The sequence below is a fragment of the Gadus morhua genome, chromosome 13, assembly GCF_902167405.1.
Source record: "Gadus morhua chromosome 13, gadMor3.0, whole genome shotgun sequence".
Classification (NCBI taxonomy): Eukaryota; Metazoa; Chordata; class Actinopteri; order Gadiformes; family Gadidae; genus Gadus; species Gadus morhua.
In genome coordinates this window covers 9,065,218-9,087,363 of record NC_044060.1, presented here as the reverse complement: position 1 = coordinate 9,087,363, position 22,146 = coordinate 9,065,218, and the positions used below count along the sequence as shown (strand labels likewise).

Below are 22,146 nucleotides of genomic sequence, written 5' to 3'. Positions count from 1 at the left end.
AAAAAACACCTGACAATGTCTCACTCTCACTTCCTCAGTCCTCCTCAGCAAGTGTCTTTCACAGAACGCTTGACATTATTTGATTAACTTTTAATTGGTTTTCCCTCAATCAACATTAAATGACCACCATGAATGTGTGCTCCCAAATCCCCTTTTCTGATTCCATTGAACTGATCCTGGGAGACGTGCACACATCTCGCCTGCAATTGAGTCATTCCATTCATAAAAACAAATAAACAATAGTAATAATGTGTGAGTATAAACCCAGAACCTAGTGCTTCAGGTGTTCCTCCAAACCTCTGCTGCTCTGGATGGGGATTATTTATTGCAAAAACAAGAGGGAAAATGTTAACCACAAAAAGGTGAGAGGTGTTAGATAAAAGAACATGCACGCCAATACGTGCGATAAGCATATTCTTCATAGTCATAGTCCTCCCTTTCTGTTGTTAAAGGCTATTTGATTTCCAACCTACTTCATTGCTTGGACCTGGCTTAGTTGTCACCGCCTCACGTTGCGTTGTTCTGATGTTATTTGTAACGTGTCATGGCAGCTGTTCCTCAGAGCACAGCGACTGGTTAGCCCGACGGACACAGGGAGGCCAAACTCGAGGGAGCCCAAAGAAAGGGTTCCACACGCGGCACGTTTTAAACACTGATAAGACTAACCACATTGTGTAAGCACAAATGAGTGCTGTTTTTATTGGGAGCCCTGTGTTTTCTCTCTCTCTCTCTACCTCCTGTTCTCTCTCTCTCTCTCTCTCTCTCTCTCTCTCTCTCTCTCTCTCTCTCTCTCTCTCTCTCTCTCTCTCTCTCTCTCTCTCTCTCTCTCTCTCTCTCTCTCTCTTCCCCCCCCTCTCTCCTGCTCTCCCTCTCTCTCCCCCTATGTTGGTCTGAGACAGAGCTAGCAGCCTTCCTGGCTCCTAATGGAACTCATAAACAGCGTTATCACCAAATGACCTGCCGTGCCACGGCCCGCCATCTCCTCCCCAACGGAAAAATAAGGCGGGGAAAAAGGGAGATGGGGGGAGAATGGGGGGGAGAAAATAAATAAAATAGAAAATAAAAAAACGATTGCACACAGTTTACAATTTAGCAGGGGCCTCCTCCCTATCAAGTGTATCAGATGGTCCAGGTGCCTCCTGCAGAAATGGGCTGAAGCTATGCTAATAACAATGTTAAACTGGGTGTCAATAATGGCCGCTATCTCCAACATACCTACTGGCAGGAGAATCATCCCGTATTCCTGTGTGTGTGTGTGTGTGTGTGCGTGTGCGAGTGCGAGTGCGCGTGCGTGTGAGCTATGCATAGGCATGTTTCAGCATTCAACTCATGTTGTGCCATTTCGAGGCAGGGCCGAGTAGATAAGGGATCAAGCCATCGGTTAACTGGTACTGTAGCGTAATTGGGACTGTGGACGTCCAGGCATGTGGTCGTTTGTTAATAAGTCGATGCTCCATATGATGAGGCCTCTGAACCGCGTTGCCAACCGCCCTCATCCATCTCCCTGGAAACTTGTGTGTAACAATCTCACACTGGCTGCACACCTGGCAGCCTTAATCACACCGTCCTGCCTGCCTTCTGCTAGACAGAACCCTGGTCTATAGTCCGCACCGATCCAAGTCTATTTAGTGTTTTCTTTTTTGTTCCTCTCCTCTTCACCTCTTCTGTCTCTCCTTAAGTGCTTGGCACACATACCTCTGCCGTAGCTCTTAGAGGGGCCACTTGAAGGTTCGTGCCGTCTTACTGGGGGAGTAGCGGCACGCTATTGGAGAACCCTCACTCAAAATGGTGGACGTTTGGAAGAGGAAAGTATGCGGTCGTGAGCGCGGCGATGTGAAGGGAAGGCGCCGAGACCGATTAAAGAGAGACGTTTGTGTCCCCCAGTCTGTTAAACCTTTGAAGGGGGTGGTGGCGGAGGTGGGGGGGGGAGGGGGGAAAGGTTTAGCGAGCGCCTGCTGCTGGAGTCGGCTAACCAGGGTGGGGTCTTGGGAGTGTGGGGGTCCGTGTCTAAACCCCCGCCATCGACCCCTCTGCCTGGCGGGGGATAGGAATCAATACGCAGAGAAATTCAGCAGCCCACGCTCCACAAATCCCCAGCGCCACCAGCACCCCCACTAGAAGCACCACCACCCCCCCCCCCCCCCAAACTATCCCCCCAGCCCGTCTGCACATAACCAACACCCATGAAATCCGTTGTGAGAAGGTGGGGCGGCTACCACATGCACCCTGCGGTCAGCGGCCATCCGATCGGTGCTGTTCTGTGGACAGATTAAAAATAGCGGATTAATTTTGCAGTCAGGGAAGGTTGACTTTTTAATTGTGTCATTTCTTACCGGCGACACAGATTTGATACGAGATGATGGATAACCCCCAGGTAGTCTTTGTACTCTGTGCGCGCTAATTGACAGCATGAGAAAGTAAAGGGGTAATGTCCTTGCATGATATAGTGTGTGATGGGTGTTCTCTGGTTTATTCCTGCTCGGTTACGTGGAGGTGGTGTGAGTCTGAACCGACTTGGTTGTGTAGAGAAGGATTTTTCAGTGTATTGTTTTTGTGTGTTCGGTTTGTTGGGTCACTTTTGTCCTTGGCCCCCGGCTTGCGAGATCTTAAAGCAGGTTTCTCTGCCATTTGGATGCTCAGAGTATTGTGGGGGGACAGAAAGGTGTCTGATAGAAATGATTATGGGGTGGAAAATAACAGGTTTCCATCGGCCAGTGCTGATTGTTGATTGGCCACTCTCAGCGAGCCTGTGAAGAGGGGCTGTCGACTCTCGGGGCTCTTATGGGCTAGCGATGGTAAAATGGCAGCAAAATGCAATGCAAGTCCGCCTCGCAAAATGGAACCTGAACACCATTTGCCCGGACAAAGAGAAAAGCGAGCCAATGTCAAACTGCACGGCAACATGATTGGACGGCCAGGTTTCAGGCCTGGCTCGTGATTGGTCCGAGGCCACTGAGGAGCCAAAGTAAAGATAGTTCTTCACCGAGAATGGCTGCTGATAGAACAATTGCATTGTGTTTTTTTTTTATCAATTCTATTTGGATTTTTATGATAGTGTTGACGTTGCCATGGCCTTCTTTACGTCTTATTATCCCTCGCTTGATGTTGACGCAGCGCTCTCGCTCTGTGTTCTGAACCGATGAACAGATTGGGAGCATGTTTGGAGGCCGTTGGCATACGTTTGTCCTTTATCTGCCTCTGTGTCCATGCAGTGCAGTGATGCTATCTGGGGCTAAAGCCTGCTCCTCAACAGAGCCCTGTCAACCATCAATGGGGAGCAGCATTACCAAGAGTCCAGCGGGACAAAGCTGCCTTTCCTTATCAGAGGGTTTGAATATTCGCCGGCTGATTGAACTGCCCTTTACGAGGGTGACTGACATTGCCATGTAAGAACCACAAAGCTTGATCATGCTTGTTCAGACACGAAACAAAGTGATTAGAACAGTGGATATTGTCACGTGTTGAATGTGTTACAAAATAAAACTAGTTTTCAGCATTTTACTCTGTTGTCCTTGCCATGTAGTGCGGGGGGTATTCATCAAGCAATGTCTCACATGTCAATATATATGTGCCTGTGGTAGTGTTGTGTTACTGAACTCAACCACCTCTTTGTGTTTATCTGGCCACAGCGGTCGTGTTTGTCTGGTCGGGTGCTGGCAGCCCTCCGCTGGGTGTTTGAAGTTAATGTGTAGTTAGCGGAGTCTTGGTCTGGAGAGGCAACACACCGATGTGATGTGCATAGAGAATGCCATTCACTCTGCTGAATTTGCACTGTGTATTGGCACTTTAATCTGAGGGCACATTTGTTTATTGGCATACAAATGAACATCTGCATGGAGCTATGCTTGGACGCCGAGCTCCCAGCAGCTCCCTAATCGCTTAAGAGCCTGCATAACCCCAGCATGCCAATGAGAGAGAGGGAGAGCTACAGGGAGAGAGAGAGAGAGAGAGAGAGAGAGAGAGAGAGAGAGAGAGAGAGAGAGAGAGAGAGAGAGAGAGAGAGAGAGAGAGAGAGAGAGAGAGAGAGAGAGAGAGAGAGAGAGAGAGAGAGAGAGAGAGAGGGGGAGGGAGAGAGATATATACAGGGAGAGAGAGAGAGATATATACAGGGAGAGAGAGAGAGAGATATACAGGGAGAGGAGGAGAACAAGCTACGGGGATAGAGACTGAAAGAGCTAACGGGAGAGAGAGCTGCAAGGTGAGAGCTATAGGGAGAGGAGGAGAGAGAGCTACAGGAAAGATACCGAGCCACCTGAGAGCGAGAGAGAAAGGGAGAGATCTCTCTATTGATGTATATACTATGTATTAGCTATCTATTCTCTTTTCTTACCTTTTTCCTTTTTTTTTCCAAAGGTTTCATTCATTTCACCAACCCTTTTTAGGCGAGGGATTTGCAGATCCCCTTGAACTTATAGTAAACCTCTGACACAGGCATTGTACATATTTGCTTTCTGCGTGTTTGGACAGTCAGTCTTGACGCACGTCTACCCCCCACCCACCCACCCGCCCCCCTATATCGTCGTCTGTACATGTTTTAATGTGGTGGAAATGTAACGCCTCACTTAGTCTCTTCAAAGGCTGAATAGCTATTTAAACGGCCATGCTGGTTATAGATTTGTATAGATTAAGTCCAATTGTACGAGTGTATTGTTTTGGGTGAACGTTTCTATAGACACTTTGGGCTGCAGTGACACACACTGTACCATGAGTCGCAATTAAGCCTCTCCAGCCGTTTGAAATACGCTTTCACTAAGTGCAGGTTCTTATGTGTTCTTTCAATCAGTAGAATAAATTCAAGATTTATATATTCTCTCTCTCTTGTTCTCTCATGTGCTCTCTCTTTCTCATTTCTTTATCTATTTCTCTCTCTCTCTCTCTCTCTCTCTCTCTCTCTCTCTCTCTCTCTCTCTCTCTCTCTCTCTCTCTCTCTCTCTCCCTCTCGTCCCCTTCTCTTCTCTCCTCACAACCCTTCCTCCTCTCCACTCCTTCAGAAGAGAACGGGAGAGCAACGTATAATTCATATTGGACCGTAATAGTTATTTCAAATTGACTTCAATGTCCCTTTTGACAAATGTCTAGGTGTCACTGACTAATTTGCCCCGGTATGATTTAGTGAAGGCATTGAGATTCATGTTTCATAAGCCAACCAGTTCAAACCAGTCATATGAAATAAAGGGAAGGAACTGAACAAATTAGCCTTTGATGTGATGCTTGTAATTGGGTGCTCCTTCTCTTATGAACGCCATGTGTGTATGCATCGTCTTCCATTCCATCCTCTGGTCCAAATTGGCTGTCAATCATAGTAATGTGTTCTGCTGAGCGTGTTCCAGTGTTGGTATGTGGTGGCTTGGTTTGAAGTAGTTGTCCTATTATTTGTCTCCTTGTTTTTCTGCACTTAAGTTAGTATTGATTAATTAGTTTAAGTGTATGTATGTACTTTTGTGTGTGTGTGTGTGTGTGTGTTTGTGTGTATATTTTCCTGTGTGTGTACATTCCAGTGTGTGTGTGTGTGTGTGTGTGTGTGTGTGTGTGTGTGTGTGTGTGTGTGTGTGTGTGTGTGTGTGTGTGTGTGTGTGTGTGTGTGTGTGTGTGTGTGTTTTGTCTGTGTGTGTGTTGTTTAATGAAGATAACTAAATAAAATCCTTTATTGTGTGTGACATAATGTCAGCTTCCATTAGGCATGTGTTGTGTTGGTGAGGTTCTCTGCTCTACGATGGCCACAAAATGTTATCCCTTTCCACATGTGTGCGTGTGCTTGTGGAAGCAGTCTTCGTGCATGCACCCAGTTGTGCATTCACTCTGTGTGTGTGTGTGTGTGTGTGTGTGTGTGTGTGTGTGCCGTACCGTGCCGTGTGTCGGCGAGTGCATCCTGTAATTATAAAGTCATTAACAGGTGTCTAGAGGAGATATGGATATGACTGTAATCTGTCCCCACCCTTGATGGAGCGCTTGTCTGCGGCCCAAATGTCAAGCTGTCTCAGCTGCTTCCAACTTAGACTTTCCACATCCCCGGTTGAGCGGGTGCGCCGTTCCAACCCCCCCCCCCCCCCCCCCTCGCAGACCCTGATAGCACACCGTTAAACCCCATCCTCAATCATCATCTGCTGGGTGGGGCCCCATAGGTTCCGGGGGACACAGAGCCTGAGTTCATAAGTCCTGGTGGAGAGTCCCGGTGTTACTCTTTGAGTAACACACAACTTCCTGCACATCGTCGTTGGTTAGTTTGGAGTTTACATTTTTTTTTAGACGTATCGGGTATCGCCCGTATATAAGGAATGGACGACTTTTTTGTTTGAGTGTGAAAGAGGATATGCCAGTGGCTTTGGCAATGCACGGAGAGATGTTGAATAAATCCAAAAACATGAAAATGCCTGCACGGCAGATTGGAAAAATATGTTTCCTAGGTGCTGAGGGAATGGCTGGCAGGCACAGAGCCGGTGATGGTCGGCGGAGACGGGGGAAAACGAGAAGGAGAAGATATGTAGCCGCCGGAGAGGTTTACTGACAGATGTAAGAAAACAGCGGGCATTTGTTGACTGGGTGCGGGAGTCAAAGTCCCAGTGAAATCGAGAGCAGAGGGCCGGTTTCTATAGCAACAGTGGACATGTGGCCTACCCCGTGTCGCATCGGCTCAAATCTGAAATTGGGAGACGGGCCCGAAGCAGACGGTGAGGGTGGAGAGAGAGAGAGAGAGAGAGAGAGATATGGTGGGAGAGAGAGAGGGAGAGGGAGAGGGAGAGAGAGAGAGAGAGAGGGAGGGAGGGAGAGATAGATTGAGGGGGAGGGAGGGAGAAATAGATGGAGGGGGAGGGAGGGAGAGATAGATGGAGGGGGAGGGAGGGAGAGATAGAAGGAGGGAGAGATGGAGAGAGAGAAAAGGAGGGAGAGATGGAGGGGGAGGGAGGGAGAGATAGATGGAGGGGGAGGGAGAGAGAGATGTAGGGAGATAGGCATAGAGGGAGGAGAGAGAGAAGGAGGGAGAGATGGAGGGGGTAGAGAGAGATAAGGTATAGGGTGTGGAGGAGGCGATAACAGGAGAGGAGGAGGCAGATTGAGATAAGGTGGAGGAGAGAAGGGATGCGGGAAGAGGAGTAGAGAGAGATTGATGTAACGAGAGAGACCTGGGAGGATCACCTGACCTCGTGTGTTTGTCTCCTGTTTGGAATGTGTTGGTCCACTCAGCATGATAGATTTAATTTACTGATACCACTTTTGTGTCTGAGAATTTCTCTTGCAGCTCTCCCGTCTGTATTGCTTTGTCCAAGGCCACGACTGTGTGTGTGTGTGTGTGTGTGTGTGTGTGTGTGTGTGTGTGTGTGTGTGTGTGTGTGTGTGTGTGTGTGTGTGTGTGTGTGTGTTTTCTGTGTATTTGACGGTGTTCGGTGTGTGTGTGTGTTGGTGAGTGTGTTTCTTCTCGCACCTGCCTGCCCATGTAGGTTGGTGTTGAGGTTTGCATAATTGTTCCAGCAAGTGCATCCACGTGTGTGTGTGTGTGTGTGTGTGTGTGTATGTGTGTTTGTGTGTGCGAGTCTGGTGTCTGCGCGTGTGCGTCCGTGTGTGTGTGTGTGTGTGTGAGGGTTGATATCGGCAGGTGTGTGTTTCTACACACTGTGTGCAGCGATGGGAGTGGGGTAATTTGCTGGCTCCGGGTTTTATCGGATGTGTTCGTAACCCCCCCCAGTGCGGCCGCCCCAGAGACCAACGACCAGCCCCGGCAGATGGTTACACTGCCCTCGGGAGGGACCGGGGTGGGGGGGTGGGGGGGGCGGGGGGGGGGCTGGTACACACAAGGTCATGTTGATATCCCCTGGGTTTATACACCTGAAGATATACGCTTTAGAGATTAACCAGGTGTCTATGGCAACCCCTGAAAAAAGTGTGCGTGTGTTTGTGTATGTGAGAGATGTAAATACACTGAAGTCCATTTGGTCCCCAGCTGTAATGACATTTGGAGGGTCATATTCTCACCACCTCGTGCATTAAAGCATCTTCCTGCATGTTGGGCCAGGTGTTTATTTATTCCCAGGGAGCCTTAACGAAGGATGACCCTCAGTACTGCAGCGGCGAGATAGTGCTCACAGAGTACAGAGGCCACTGTACAAACAGTACAAGGCTTCAAACCAACTTTACTGCCTTCACTTGTAGAGAAACAAACACTGCTGCCCTGACACTGTCGGTCCCCACATCCGTCTCTCTCTCTCTCTCTCTCTCTCTCTCTCTCTCTCTCTCTCTCTCTCTCTCTCTCTCTCTCTCTCTCTCTCTCTCCCTCTCTCTCCCCTCCTACTCTCTTCCATTTCCCTCCCTCGCTCTCTTCACTGCGCAGAGGCGCAGACTATTTTTAGCCCTAACGGCTGCAACCCCCCTCTGTGTCCAGCTCCACCGCCAACGTCACCACCGCAAATTACCCCCCCCCCCCCCCCACCCTTTCCTCTGTTCCCTCCACCCACCTCCGAGCGCTGCCGGTGCTCTGCCCATCAGGCCTACCGCCGGTGGTGGTGCACTCCACTCAACCATTGATTTTTAACTTCCTCAACACACTCCTTCCTACACTCACACACTCTAAAAGACACACACACACACAGTGTCAGATGCGCACGAACAATTGCACACACACCTGCACTCACACACACACACAAGCACGAACGCACACACACACACACACACACACACACACACACACACACACACACACACACACACACACAAACACAGTCCCTCCTACACACAGATACACACACACACACACACACACACAAATGCACACACACTCCCACACACGTACACACTCCCTCCTCCACACTACCTCCTACACACTCCCTCCTACACACACACACACACACACACACACACACACACACACACACACACACAAACACACACACTTGCATACACACATAAACACACACACTCCCTCCTTCCCATGCACACACACATACCTCATTCTGGATGATCCATAGAGTTGTGTGATGGGGCTGATACAATGACAGAGATGCTGGAGGGCTTGGGGTATTGGCCCTGGTCCGCTGGATTCTCAGAGTGGTGGTCCGTGGTTTGGTGGCCTGGTGCCACTGCAGACCCTGTCTAGCTGTTGGACGGCAGTCTAGTGAGGGGGCCGATGGCTCACAAAGTAGTGCAGGTGGCTGGCCGGGAGAATCGCAGCTGGAGGTACAGAGGGCGTTATCAACCTGGTGTGTCTTCATGTCTGCCTCGTACAAAAAATTGTAGATGTGATCATGTGACGTGTGGATAAATAAACAAGGCATGCAATTATTAATAATGGCAATTATTAAAATAACAGATTGAAAGAGAGAGAGAGCTACTTTGATAGAATGGGAGAGCTGCTTTGATAGCGAGAGAGGGGGAGAGAGAGCGAGAGAGAGAGAGAGAGAGAGAGAGAGAGAGAGAGAGAGAGAGAGAGAGAGAGAGAGAGGGAGAGGGAGAGGGAGAGGGAGAGAGAGAGAGAGAGAGCTCTATTAAGGAAGGAATCTCCCACTTGTTCGCTGCCATGGAGCACGGCCACGGAGGGGGCAGGTGAGAGGTGGGAACGGAGCCACACCGCTGCCCTTGGTGGAGCGTCCCCGGCGGGGGTGATAATGAGGCGTACCCTGTGGAAGGGCGACCTCCAGCCTCCCTCCAGCCTGCCCTCCAGCCTCCCTCCAGCGTGCCCTCCAGCCTGCCACACTGGAGATAAGGATTCCCGGCCGGGGGGAGACCGGGCAGGAGGGTGGGCTCAGGGTGTCATCCCACCAAGGCAGAGTACGGCTATATCCACAACCCCTCGAAACAATATTTACTTCTTCCTTTTTTATTTTGTGGATTTAATCAATGACCATTAAAATGCCATTTCTAGGATTGGCGGATAATTGGAAATCCTGCTTTTTCTGGGGGGGGGGGGGGGGGGGTCCAGATTTTCCGTGGGAGGGCTTATGCTGGCCTGGTGCGCTCTGTTAGCCACATAGCGGACGTTCGCCAGACTCTGTTTAGTGGAGAAGGGACTCCCCTGCTGTTCCCGAAGGCGGGTGGTGGTTGATGACAACACTGGGGGGGGGGGGGGGATTTAGGACTTGGAGCATGGGAGCAGAACTCTGCCCGGTGTAGCTGGTAACTGGAATTAGCGGTGGATGGCATGGCAGCGCTAAACAAACAGAACGACAGAACGTTCAGAGGGTGGCTCCTTGTCGTTGTTCCCTCCTTCTATTTTCCCCAGGAGAGTTGTGTTGTGCGCTCGCACTCAAAAACACAGCCGGCGGAGAAATGATAAGACTCCTGAGGCGAGTCAGCATGTGAACGGATTTCCATACCACTCGATGCAGATCACCTTAAGCCCATGCTACATCTCTGCTCGTGCTGCAAAACCACCCCCACCACCGCCACCGCCGCCGCCACCGCCACCACCACCGCCACCACCACCGCCACCACCACCACCACCACCACCACCACCACCACCACCACCACCACCACCGCCGCCACCACCACCACCACCACTAAAAAAACATCTGATTCACAACAACAAACCAATGTTCCGCTAACCCGGTGGGCTCCTCTGCTGCTCGGTTGGGAGCATTGCCTCCCATCTCCACGTCGCGCTGGCTGAACCATCCTCTCAACATCAACGTCCACCTCCACCACTCTATTCAGTTTAACTCTCCAAGGCTCCTCTGCCGGCTTCCATGACCACGGCCATATCCCCCCACCCCCCATCACACTACCCCAGCAGTGTTCTGTGATGTTGATTATATTCTCCTGAATGGATATAACCACGGCTCTCTCTAGCTTTCCCAGCCGCCAGGAGGGGGCTCGGCGTGGATATGCAGTGGCCGCTGCTATATCTTCTCTCATCGCCCGTCTTTCCACTTTTTCTTCTCTGCGCAGGAGAGTGACATTTCATACTACGATTCCAAAGCGGATTCGGACTATGTGAGTACAGTACGGTCTTGCCCCCGCCCCCCCCCCCCCCCACCCCCCCCCCCCCGGAAACTCCCCCGCCCCCCACAACCTCCCCCCCCCCCCCCAGCACAGTTTACCCCCAAACCCAACCCTACCTCGGCCCCAGTCACACGCCCGCCCGTCCTGCACCCCCCTCCGCCCCGACCCGCCCCTTCCCCCCCCCCCCCAGACTGCCCACCCACCCACCCACCCGGTTCCCTGGCTCGCCCCTGCACCCATCCTCCCTCACCGGCGACGTCCCCCGGTCACGGGCCCCTGGGCTGTCGATGCTAGTTAGCTAGGTGACGCTACGTACGGTGAGTTGGTTTGACAGAGCCCCCCCCCCCCCCCAACACACACACACACACACACACACACACACACACACACACACACACACACACACACACACACACACACACACACACACACACACACACACACAGAGACACATCCCCAGTCCCCTCCCGCCCCCACCCGTGTAAAGTTGAACTGCTATGTGCAGACTTTTATCCCCGCTGGACCGGAGTGAAACCGTGAGCCCCGGCAGCGTCCCCGGCTGTCAGCCTTGACGGCCCCGCGGACAGACACCTCTCCGAGCGCGTGTCACGCCATCCACTCATGCCCCCCGGCCGGACGCCCATCTCCGCTCATGACCTGTCATTCATATTGAATCAGCGCAATATGAATGACATCTAAAGGGGTGACCACTGACCAGTCGACCACGGCTACGTACCCCCCCCCCCCCCCCCCCCACCAGACCAAAACAAAGCAGAACCGGGGCCTGATATTTATTCGGCCACACCGTCCCATCATCTCATCCCTCCCCAGGCCCCCCTAGGTGCAGCGTACGTACGGTGCGTTCTCGTTACTCGTCTGTGGGGGGCCTCAGGAAAGGGATAGGTCCGAGTCGCAGGGAGCCCTCCCGCTGATGGATTCGTCTGTGGATGTGAGGTGCGGCGGATCCCTCAGATCGGCCCCCTTACGCGGCACACCGCGGGGCGGAGGAGAGAGAGAGAGCGAGTGAGCGAGCGGGCAGGCGGGAGGCAGCGCCAACCGCGCCATAAATCACAGTGTGATTTTCTCTCTGTGTGCACGCCACGCCCGTGATTAATGACACAGCGCTTTAGGGGCTGTCAGCACATCTAATTGGAGGACATCGGTCATCATTAACATGGCACACTGAGGCTCAGCCCCCCGTTGACACACCCCCACCCCCTGACCCACGCATTGTCACCCCACCAAACCCCCCACCCCCCCCCGTACAAGAACGATCTCGTGAAAGCCCTAGAGGTCGCGTAGAGGTCACCACAGTCGCAGGGCTGGCCGACTGTCCCGTATTCCAGTCATGGTTCATGCTCTGATAGAGAGACCTCTTTCCGCACCCAGCACAAAGCCTTGGGCTTGCGGGATGTATGATAAGAATGCCTGGTTTAGGAGCAACAGGTAAGTCACTGGTGCGTTGTCTTTCCCTCAAACCTTCCCTGTCCTGCTCTGTGTACTAAGCTCTTTACCCGGCTCCTCTCCCTGTTCTGGTGCCCTTGGGGAAAACACCATCCAAACGGCATTGTGTTTGGCTGCATAATTAGATGAGGCGTAGATTGTAGGATATATTAAGCACATCTGCACACACAAATTCTACTAAAAGATTAAAGTTAAACTGGTGCTTAATTCCAAAAGCAGACAATAGCTAATGAAGAGAATCGTGTCTGCTCTGTGTTATTTCAGTTGCCTTCATTGTTAATTATTTTTATCTGAATGTATTTATTTTAGCCAGAGACATGATATATAATGACCTATGATGTTTATTTTTACTTGTATATTTGTCGTAATGACTCATTCTATTATGAATCATAGGATATGCCTCACTTGAAACATGTTTTATTTAATTCCTATATGTTTTATGTCAGTTGCACTGTATTTGGTGTCTGCAATGTGCAATTGTTTTCTTTACAATCTCCCTACCTTTCTCTATCGCTTCTGTAAGTGTCTGTCTGTCTGTCTGTCTGTCTGTCTGTCTGTCTGTCTGTCTGTCTGTCTGTCTGTCTGTCTGTCTGTCTGTCTGTCTGTCTGTCTGTCTGTCTCTATCACTGCTTGGCTTTCTCATTCATTTGCCTTTTGGTTATCCCTGATTTGGTAAAGGGGGGATGCGAAAGTCTGTGAAATGTCATTTCTGGCCTCTTCAACCTTTAATTAAACTTGGAGAATAGGAGATACAATTAACAAATGAGGTAATGGATCAAGCAACACAGGTGGTAGATGGCTGGAGAAAACGAACCAATCAGTCTTTCCTGTGTGGATTTATTTAGCTCCTAATTAGAAGCTGCCTTGGTTAATTATGATTGGGCCCTTCTGAAGAAGGAGGGGGAAAAAATGGCTGCCTGACTAGAATTACTGTCAAGCACAGCGATAAACAAACGCCCCCACACTCCCGTCATATGCAGGATATGCTAGCCAATCAAATTCCCCATTGTTAATAGGCAAGCACACCTAACCCAATTAAGTTAACTGTAACCTCAGGAATTTCGAGGCCAATCATGGCCAATGTGCTGATTAAATAATGAACGCCGTTTTCTGAAGTCTCTCCAAATTAAGGGCCTGCCGCCTGTGTACACAAATATTTAGCAATCTTAAATTCTTCTGAGGTTGATTAATAAAGTCTAACACTTAACCTAGTTTAAAACTGGATAAATGTATTTTGATCATCACAAATATCCACTTGGGTTATTTAAATTACAGTATTCCACACTTTTGACGGGACGTTAATATATACTACAAAGACTTGGTTTGTAATATATATGGAGGCTGCAATATAGATTCCTGTTTCTAACGCCTATCGGTAATACATTCGCAAAGGAGTATTCTAACATCATCTTTGATGTGATGCCTAATGCAATATACAATTACATTTTCTATACGTCTCTAACTAAGTGTTTTAAGTGCTAGATGAGATATGTAATAGATTACATTCCCCGTTTATTTTAACTGTATTGCGTCTTATCTTGACTTTCAACTGGACAGGAAAAGATCACATGTCCCAACAACAGCTTGTAATTACATTTTAATTGTCAATTAAAGAAGGGCCATCAATCAATTTATGCAGTGAGCATGGGGCACTTTAATTTTGGCAAAATACTAACAAACAGTTTTTTATCATGTCAAATATAATTAACCCATGCTGTTGTGTTAATATTATGGGTGTGTTTTGGACCTGCACAGATGTAACAATCCTAAAAGTCAAACTCCAGAGTCCAGATCCCAGGAACTATTTTCCTGTTCATCCTATAGAATGCAGTACATGACAAAAATGTTTCCTTCATTAAGGACATGACTTTACAACCTTTACTAACCTTCAGCAATCGTCAGATAGGTTTCGCATATGCTCAGTTGATGGCCATCATTTTCTGTGTCTTAATTTCACCGTACAATTGCAAGAAGTGTGTATCTGGTTAGCAAAGTACCAAAAACGTACCAAAAACTTTTGCAAGTACGTACACATCTTGTTGTGCACCCTGGGGAGTTAAATGAGCTGATAAGAGAATTAGTGTGAAAGCCAGGCCAGCGGCTGTTGTTCAATCAAGGTGCCATGTATTTATTTCCAGACGAAAATATTGTGGCTCTATGAATACCTGATCAAGAAGAAATCCGTCAGTTTGAGTTGAGTCTCTCAGCCGCTTAGCTTTTAATAAGTTAGCTTTAAATTTTTGGTTTGCTTTGCGTTCTACCTTGCGTTCTCATTAGAATATACATGTTACAGAGCCCCCTGTAGATCATGAGAAAGTCAGTTTTAGGTGACACAAAGCAACTGTGTGTGTGTGTGCGTGTGCGTGTGCGCGTGCGTGCGTGCGTGCGTGGGTGCGTACGTGCGCGCGCGTGTGAGAGCTACACAATCTACGTACCATTGCTACTAATGTCTTCTGTCAAGTCCCATGTTGGATGAAAACATAATGCAGTCCCCCCTGACTATCCTAATTGTGTACTCACCCCAATGTGTGTTATGTGTGCGTGCGTGCGCGTGTGTGTGCAGACCGAGGACGGCGAGGAGGAGAACCTGTTGGAGAATCCGTTCTCCTTGGAGCTAGAGTTTGTGGACGACCCCAACTTCAAGAACAAGGTCAACTACTCTTCCAGCGCTGTGCAGATCCCAACCGACATCTACAAGGGCTGTGAGTACAAACCCGCTAGCTGTAAAAACCTTCCCATTGATGCTCCTCTTCGTTCTTCCTCCTCTACCTCTCTTGCACACCCTCCGCTGCGCCCCCCAAAGTACCCAGAAGCCCCCGGTGCATCTTAAACGACAATGTTTAAACACAGAACCCCCGGGTGGTTTCCGCTTGGCTCTCCACTGCTTCCAGTGTGGGTTTTATTTTATTATGATCGCCTCCCAGCTCCTTCACAATCCTCCAACACTTGTGTAGTGTAATAACCTTGGGTTCCCCTGGTGGACTCGTGTAGTATTTGGCTCCGGGTTGGTTTTCTCTCGTCCCTACCGGCTCCAGACCCCCCCCCCCCCCCCCCCCCCCCCCCCCCCCCCCCCCCCCCCCCCACGCGTTGCCATGCCTGCCAAACGGGACAGAACTGAGCACGTGTCTCTCCAGGGGGGGCCCCACTCGTTTCCGCTCGTCGTTTTCCCTCCTCTGTGATCCACTTTGAATCTGTTGATCATCCTCTGACTGGCTCCTTACTTAGATCAGAGCATCCGCATACACAGCTAATGGTTTCAAAACCTTGTTCTCTCTCCCCCTCCAATCTCCCCCCCTCTCTCTCTCGCTATCGCTATCTCCCCCTCTCTCTCACTGCCTCTCTCTCACTTCCCCCCTATATTTCTCTCTCTTCTCTCTCTCTTTTCCTCTCTCTCTCTCTCTCTCTCTCTCTCTCTTTCTCTCTCTCTCTCTCTCTCTCTCTCTCTCTCTCTCTCTCTCTCTCTCTCTCTCTCTCTCTCTCTCTCTCTCTCTCTCTCTCTCTCTCTCTCTCTCTCTCTCTATCTGTCTCTTTATTCTGCCCGTAAACAGCACCTTTCTTTTCACAGACTCCCATGCTGGGTCACCTCTCTCTCTCTCTCTCTCTCTCTCTCTCTCTCTCTCTCTCTCTCTCTCTCTCTCTCTCTCTCTCTCTCTCTCTCTCTCTCTCTCTCTCTCTCTCTCTGTGAGGCTGCTGCTCACTCACAATAGAGCAATCACTCTTGCTCATTGTTCCTGAAGCCATGTTTTTGCGGTAGCGGGCTCTGAATCCCCTGTCTGAGGAAATGACTGAGGGAATGAAAGGGCCTTTTTTTGGCACTCTGGGGAGTCCGATACAATGCATGGAAGGCTTTGTATGTTGTACCAAAGCACATATAACATTATTTTTTTGCATCATTCTGTCTGCTGCTGTTACGTGTTTGGCATTACACCTCTAAATATGTGTTTATTGATTATATATATATATTATATATTATATTCATTTCTATAAGTATTTACTGTTAACTCCTACGTGACACAGATAACATAACATTGGTAATATCACATAGTGCTTCGTACATCAAAACACGTTTGGCTTTTGCTGATCTGCTATGTGGTATTATTTATCTAGGGAGAGAGAGAGAGGGGGAGAGAAAGAGGGAGAGAGAAAGGAGGAGAGGGAGGTAAGAGGTAAACAGGCCAGAAGAACCGACGTCTGATTCTTGTCAGATTCGATCAGGGAATTATAAAGTGCTAATGACGTTCATTAGCTCAGCAACCCCTTCAGTGTATTCCTTTGATTTGCGTACAAGGCTAATGCAGTGATTGGGAACGCAGGGCGGTTATCAGGCATGGAGAATTCATTCAATTAGCAAAAAAAAAAAGTACCAAACTAATAAACTGGGCGTTCTGAAGAAGTCGGGGTCCTTTCTTTTCCAAAATTGTATTGCCACCTTTAATGACATCGAGGTTAAGTGGAGGAATGGACTGAAAGACTGGGATGCATTGACATACCGAGATATAAGGAGAGAGGGAGGGAGAGACGGCGAGAAGAAAGGAGGAAGGAGGGAGCGACACGATAATAATAGAAACCATTTAAACCAAACTTTCTTTCGGTCTTTTTTTTTTTTATTGTGATCCTGTTGGGCGGCTAAATGAGGCGGCGTGCGCGTGCGTCCTGGTTTGATTCGTCTGCTAGGGACCGTGCCCATTTATTGAGACCGAGAGTGTTCCCTGAGCGCCTTAATGGACCATTTTATGAATCATTATCCCGCCGCTGAATCCTGCTGCCAGGACGGCAAACTTTCTAATTAGCTCAGGTCAAACATTCACACAGTTTTTCTTCTAATTATCATTGCTTATTATGGGATGGACACCGTCGCCACGGCCACATAGGGAATAAATTGACGTGGGTGGTGCGTCTCGGGCTGGTTCAATTCCCCTGGTAAATGTTTTGGAAACGATGACGAAGGAAGGGGGAATGATTGTGGAGGAATAGGCCTTAGGAATATAATCGTCCCAAATAATCACAGAGTGCGAGGACGAGGTGAGCAGCCAGGGAGCCTGAAGAACCCTATTCTTAGGGGGGGAAGGAGAGGGGGGGCCTTTAGTAGGTTCATTTGAATGTGGTAATTGGGTCAGGGGGGCTCCTGTAAATAGAAGATACTAAGCCAGGGTGAGTAATTTTGCAGCCGCACGCGTTACGTGTGACACGTGTGACGTGCACGCTCTGCACGGGCATGACTGACACGTGCACGCCTGACACGTGCACGCCTGACACGTGCCCACCGGTGAGTCACACCTTCCACAGTTGTTGTTTTTGTTCCCATCATGCAGGGGTTATCCATAACGTACTGCCGCCATTCAATGGGGGGAAAAAAAAGGCATCCGTGTCCCCCCCCTTTACAGAAAGAGGGGGAAAAGGACATTTAATAGAGGCAGGCCATAGGACTTGTTTCCATTAGTATTGTGTGGTTTTGAATGGAGTGTAAATCCCCCTGTATGCTAAGCCCTTTCCTGTGGCAGGCCGGTCTTGCTGTCATCTGGCTTTTGTGGACAGACATAGCGGGAACCTCGGCTATGAGAGTTGACTGTTGTGACTGGAGTGATTAAGTGTGTGTGTCTGTGTGTGTGTGTGTGTGCTAGTGTATGTGTGTGAAGATGAAAGAGTGCATGGTGTGAAGCTTTGGTGGATTGCATTGGGGGGGGATAAATCCCTCGCCACGACCACCAGGAGTTCCCGCTCATCCGTTACGCCCCCCCCTCCCTCCCTCCCCCCCTGGCCCCCCCGCCGCGGTGTCCTCCCCATGGGAGGGGGTGGGGGGGGGGGGGGGGGGGAGAACCAGGGAGACATCAACCATACATCCCCCTACAATACGTGTGTTCCCTGGCCCCCATGTCTCGGGCCACTATTGCCTTGTGGTCGCCGGTCCCCGCGGTCTTGCAGACCCCCCTCTGGGCCCCTCCTGGGAGCAGTCGTCCAGCCAGCACCCTCAGACTCAGTTTGCCTGAGTCTGTCTTACACGTATGTGTGTGTGTGTGTGTGTGTGTGTGTGTGTGTGTGTGTGTGTGTGTGTGTGTGTGTGTGTGTGTGCGTGCGTGCGTGCGTGCGTGCGTGCGTGCGTGCGTGCGTGCGTGCGTGTGTCGGTGTGCTTTATTTGTGCACGCGTATATCTGTGTGTGCTTGCGTGTGCGCATGTCAGGTCTGTGTGTGTGCGCGTGCTTGTGTGTGTGCGTGTGGTCTGAGGTGGACTTGGACACAAATGAAAAGCAAAAGGAATTTGAACAAGAGGACCAAATGAATAAAAGCTCCTGTAGATAGTGTTTATTTTCTAGCAGCACTTGGAGCACTCTGTCCGGCTTTGGTAACGGTCTGGGGAAAAGCTCCAAAGTCTGGCCACAACAATCAAGTGGCTTTCTGTTAAATGGATACAATTTCTATTCACTCCAAGGCAATTTGAAATTAGAACTGATTAAATGAATGAGTACTTGGCTGACTAATCTCTTTTAGCTGTTGGAATCAATTTGTGTATGTGTATGTGTTTGTGTTTGGGGGGTTGTGTGTGTGTGAGTGTGTGTGTGTGTGTGTGTGTGTAGGGGGGAGGACCGAGTCCACACACACCCTTTAAAGCCTGACTCTTTAATCTTTCCACTCACCCCTGGTGCCTCAAGTGTGTGTCACCCTGTCAGCCAACCTCAATCCAGGCTCCGGATCAACCCGGCACTCTTCAAAATCAAAAGATTTACGGGCGGGAAAGAAAAGCGAAAGCGATTTAGCGAAGAGAAGAAAGACAACGCCTGAAAAGAGATAGAGAGAGAGAAGGCGAAAGTTGTGGGGGTGTGGTAAGAAGTGGATTTAAAATTAGTTTCCAGACCCCAGGAGAACGGAGAGACAGTTTTAAAACTGCGAGGGCTGTAATTCTGCCGTTCTCCTCGAATTGACAGGTTCCGTCTCCCCCTCTCTCTCCTCCCCGCACCCCCCCCCCCCCCCCCTCATAGTGTGTGCCCGCTGAAGGGGCACTATCGTTTACCCACACGCTAATTAGAGCAGGGAGGACAGAGAGCTACTTCACTCCCCAGCAAGCCTGCAAATTACATTTCATCTATTTGTTATTTACTGCATCGCTTTAATTAAAAGACGAAGAAGACGACGGAGAAGGAGCTCCATGAATGACGAGGGAGACGTCGTCCGCTCTCTGTGTTATTCCAAATTATTGTTGTTCTTCTGGGTCTGGATGAATCAACATATTCCAGTGGCGGTGTTTAATAACTGACGGTATACTAACAGCCAAAAATATGAACAAAAAGAGTAGCACAACATTGGTTTTTAAACTCGCACAGCAAATATTCATTTGTCATTTATGTGTTGCCTATACTCCTGTTATGATTGCAATTGTTTCCTCAGAGAAATTAGCAATTTACAAAAGTAAACCATGAATGATTGTAACAGACCAGCGATTGCTGAGCAGCACAGCTGTTTCTGTTTATTTCCTAACATTTACCCAGTGTCTCAAAGAGCCAATTTTCCCTGCTCAGAGTTAGCTCAGTTTCCAGAAAGTTCTTACATTTATGAGGGGCTGTCTGTTTCTACTGTTTCATCTGGGGAATAAAAGCTTAAAAAACAGCTCCAGTCAGCTCATATCATAACGAACGGGACAAAAGGTAGGAGGAAAGAGAGGCATAGACAGACAGAGAGAGAGAGACGACGCAGAACCTAATGATGCAGACTATAAATAGGAATAGCTTGTTTAGCATTAAGGTGTACCTTCACTTCCTTCTGTATTGCTTTGTGTTATCCAGCCACTGTTAACCATGGCCACTACCATCTCTCTTCAAATGATTGGAAGATTAATTTGGGTTGATGTAACATTACTGATACCATTACCATGTAACATTACAATAACCATAGCATTGTAAATGGAACCACCATAACAAGATTCCGTCGTCCATCTTAAAGCTCCATGACCAGAGCTGTGCTAAAACATGGTAAATCTTTGTGTTGCATTTCAAAGATGAAGAAAGCTTAGAGCTTAGAGAGGATTTCAAGACGGATGCCACACACGCTGGTTTATGACTTGCAAACAATAAATACATAGTGCAAATTTAAACATTAGCTGATCAACTAGAAGTGTAGGTCTTGTCGTGGCTTTTCATTGTCACAGTAGAATGATTGCGCTTGTCTCAAAATACAATTGCGTTCGGCTCGTCTCGAAGCTCATGTTCGTTCTCCGAGATTATGAATTTGAAATGCAGAACCCGTTTTAAATGCTCATTGTTGATGTGAAATATTGTACTTTTAATGCAAATGATTCAACATAATTGTATATTCTTCTCAGGTCACCATCACCTAAACATTTAAAGTTTATTTAAATCGACCGGTTCCCTTGGTGTATCCATAACTGTTGAAAACCACCTTGATAGCATTTTAAATTACTTTTTCTGCCTTTGCCCTCTGGAAGTTAGTCTTACACACTTCTGCCCTCTGAAAGTTTGGGGAAGAAGCTTTTGAATTTCTCCGTCAGTGTCAAGATGTGTCGTCTTTTTAACACCAAAGCGCTTCTATCGGCCGCCCCTTTTCTCAGAAAGGATCACGAGAGCTTTGTGAAGATGTCAATGATAATGGTTGTAAGTCTTCAAAGTAGGGGCCGAGCCACATAATAGCATTAGCGCCATTAGACATAATGGAGGGCTTTAATGGGCTGCAGGTGTCCTTCTGTTAAATAGCGCAGGGCTCCTTAGCCCTTTTGCCAGCGTCCCAGGTCAACGTAACACCAGGCTAATACCGAGACATAATGTGCAATTTAGATTTGATGGCTCTTTATCTCCAGGGTACTGGTTTGGCTAGTCTCTGTGTTTCCAAGGTAGTCATCTCTGGGGGTCGGGACCAGGGTGTGTGTGTGTGGGGGGGGGGGGGGCGTGGGGGTGCTTCATGGTGGGTACGGGCCAGGGCCGGGGACGGGATGGGGGCATGGGGATGGACAGAGGCGGGGCAGCGTTGAGGAACGGTTTTGTGCGGCCGTGCGTCATAAATCCCGCCCATTATTGTTTTGCTGCCTGGTTGTGTGGCGTGGGGGCCAGACCCAGGGTGCTCCAGGACGGGCTGGGTCTGCTGTGGGGGTGATACATTACCTTAAAGATATCAGCGAGTGGGGCCCCAGTTTAATGTGAAAGATGAGGCCGCCATGACACCCGGGGGGGCCTGTCCGCTTCCCTGAGCACCCCACCTACCCCTCACTCTCTCCCTCACTCTCTCTCCCCCCTTCCCTCCCTGCCTCCCCCCCTCCCCCCCTCCCTCCCTCCTCTGCCCCCGCCGGGAAATATTTATTTTTATCAACTGTCCATAGAAGTCATGGCGTCTCCTTACCGAATAAATCAAAGAGAATTAGTTTGCTTGTGGTCCCTTATCTACAGTGTGGCCGTATTTCTACAGAGATAACCTGCAGATCTGTGTGTGTGGGTGTGGGTGTGTGTGTGGGTGTGGGTGTGGGTGTGGGTGTGGGTGTGGGTGTGTGTGTGTGTGTGTGTGTGTGTGTGTGTGTGTGTGTGTGTGTGTGTGTGCGCGTGTGTCTGGTTCTGACAGCAGAGGTGGTCTGCATCTACATATCGGCCAGTGTTTACTGATGGCTTCTATACAAGGACCACCTCTATACCCTTGGTTCAAAGGCATATGTACCACACACACACACACACACACACACACACACACACACACACACACACACACACACACACACACACACACACACACACACACACACACACACACACAGATATGGCCCTG

The 22,146-nt window shown here is 49.3% G+C and overlaps 1 protein-coding gene across 3 annotated transcripts in view; it reads left to right on the top strand.

Annotated features, from left to right (window-relative positions):
* cacna2d2a (calcium channel, voltage-dependent, alpha 2/delta subunit 2a) overlaps positions 1-22,146 on the top strand; it is a 131,365-nt gene that overhangs the window by 70,780 nt on the left and 38,439 nt on the right. For 2 of the 3 annotated variants that reach the window (XM_030375627.1, XM_030375628.1), the window contains exons 5-6: positions 10,873-10,917; positions 14,954-15,092. In XM_030375627.1, the coding sequence (XP_030231487.1) occupies positions 10,873-10,917; positions 14,954-15,092 (184 nt within the window). The remainder of the gene's footprint in view (positions 1-10,872; positions 10,918-14,953; positions 15,093-22,146) is intronic. The other variant, XM_030375629.1, reaches the window with a different exon arrangement.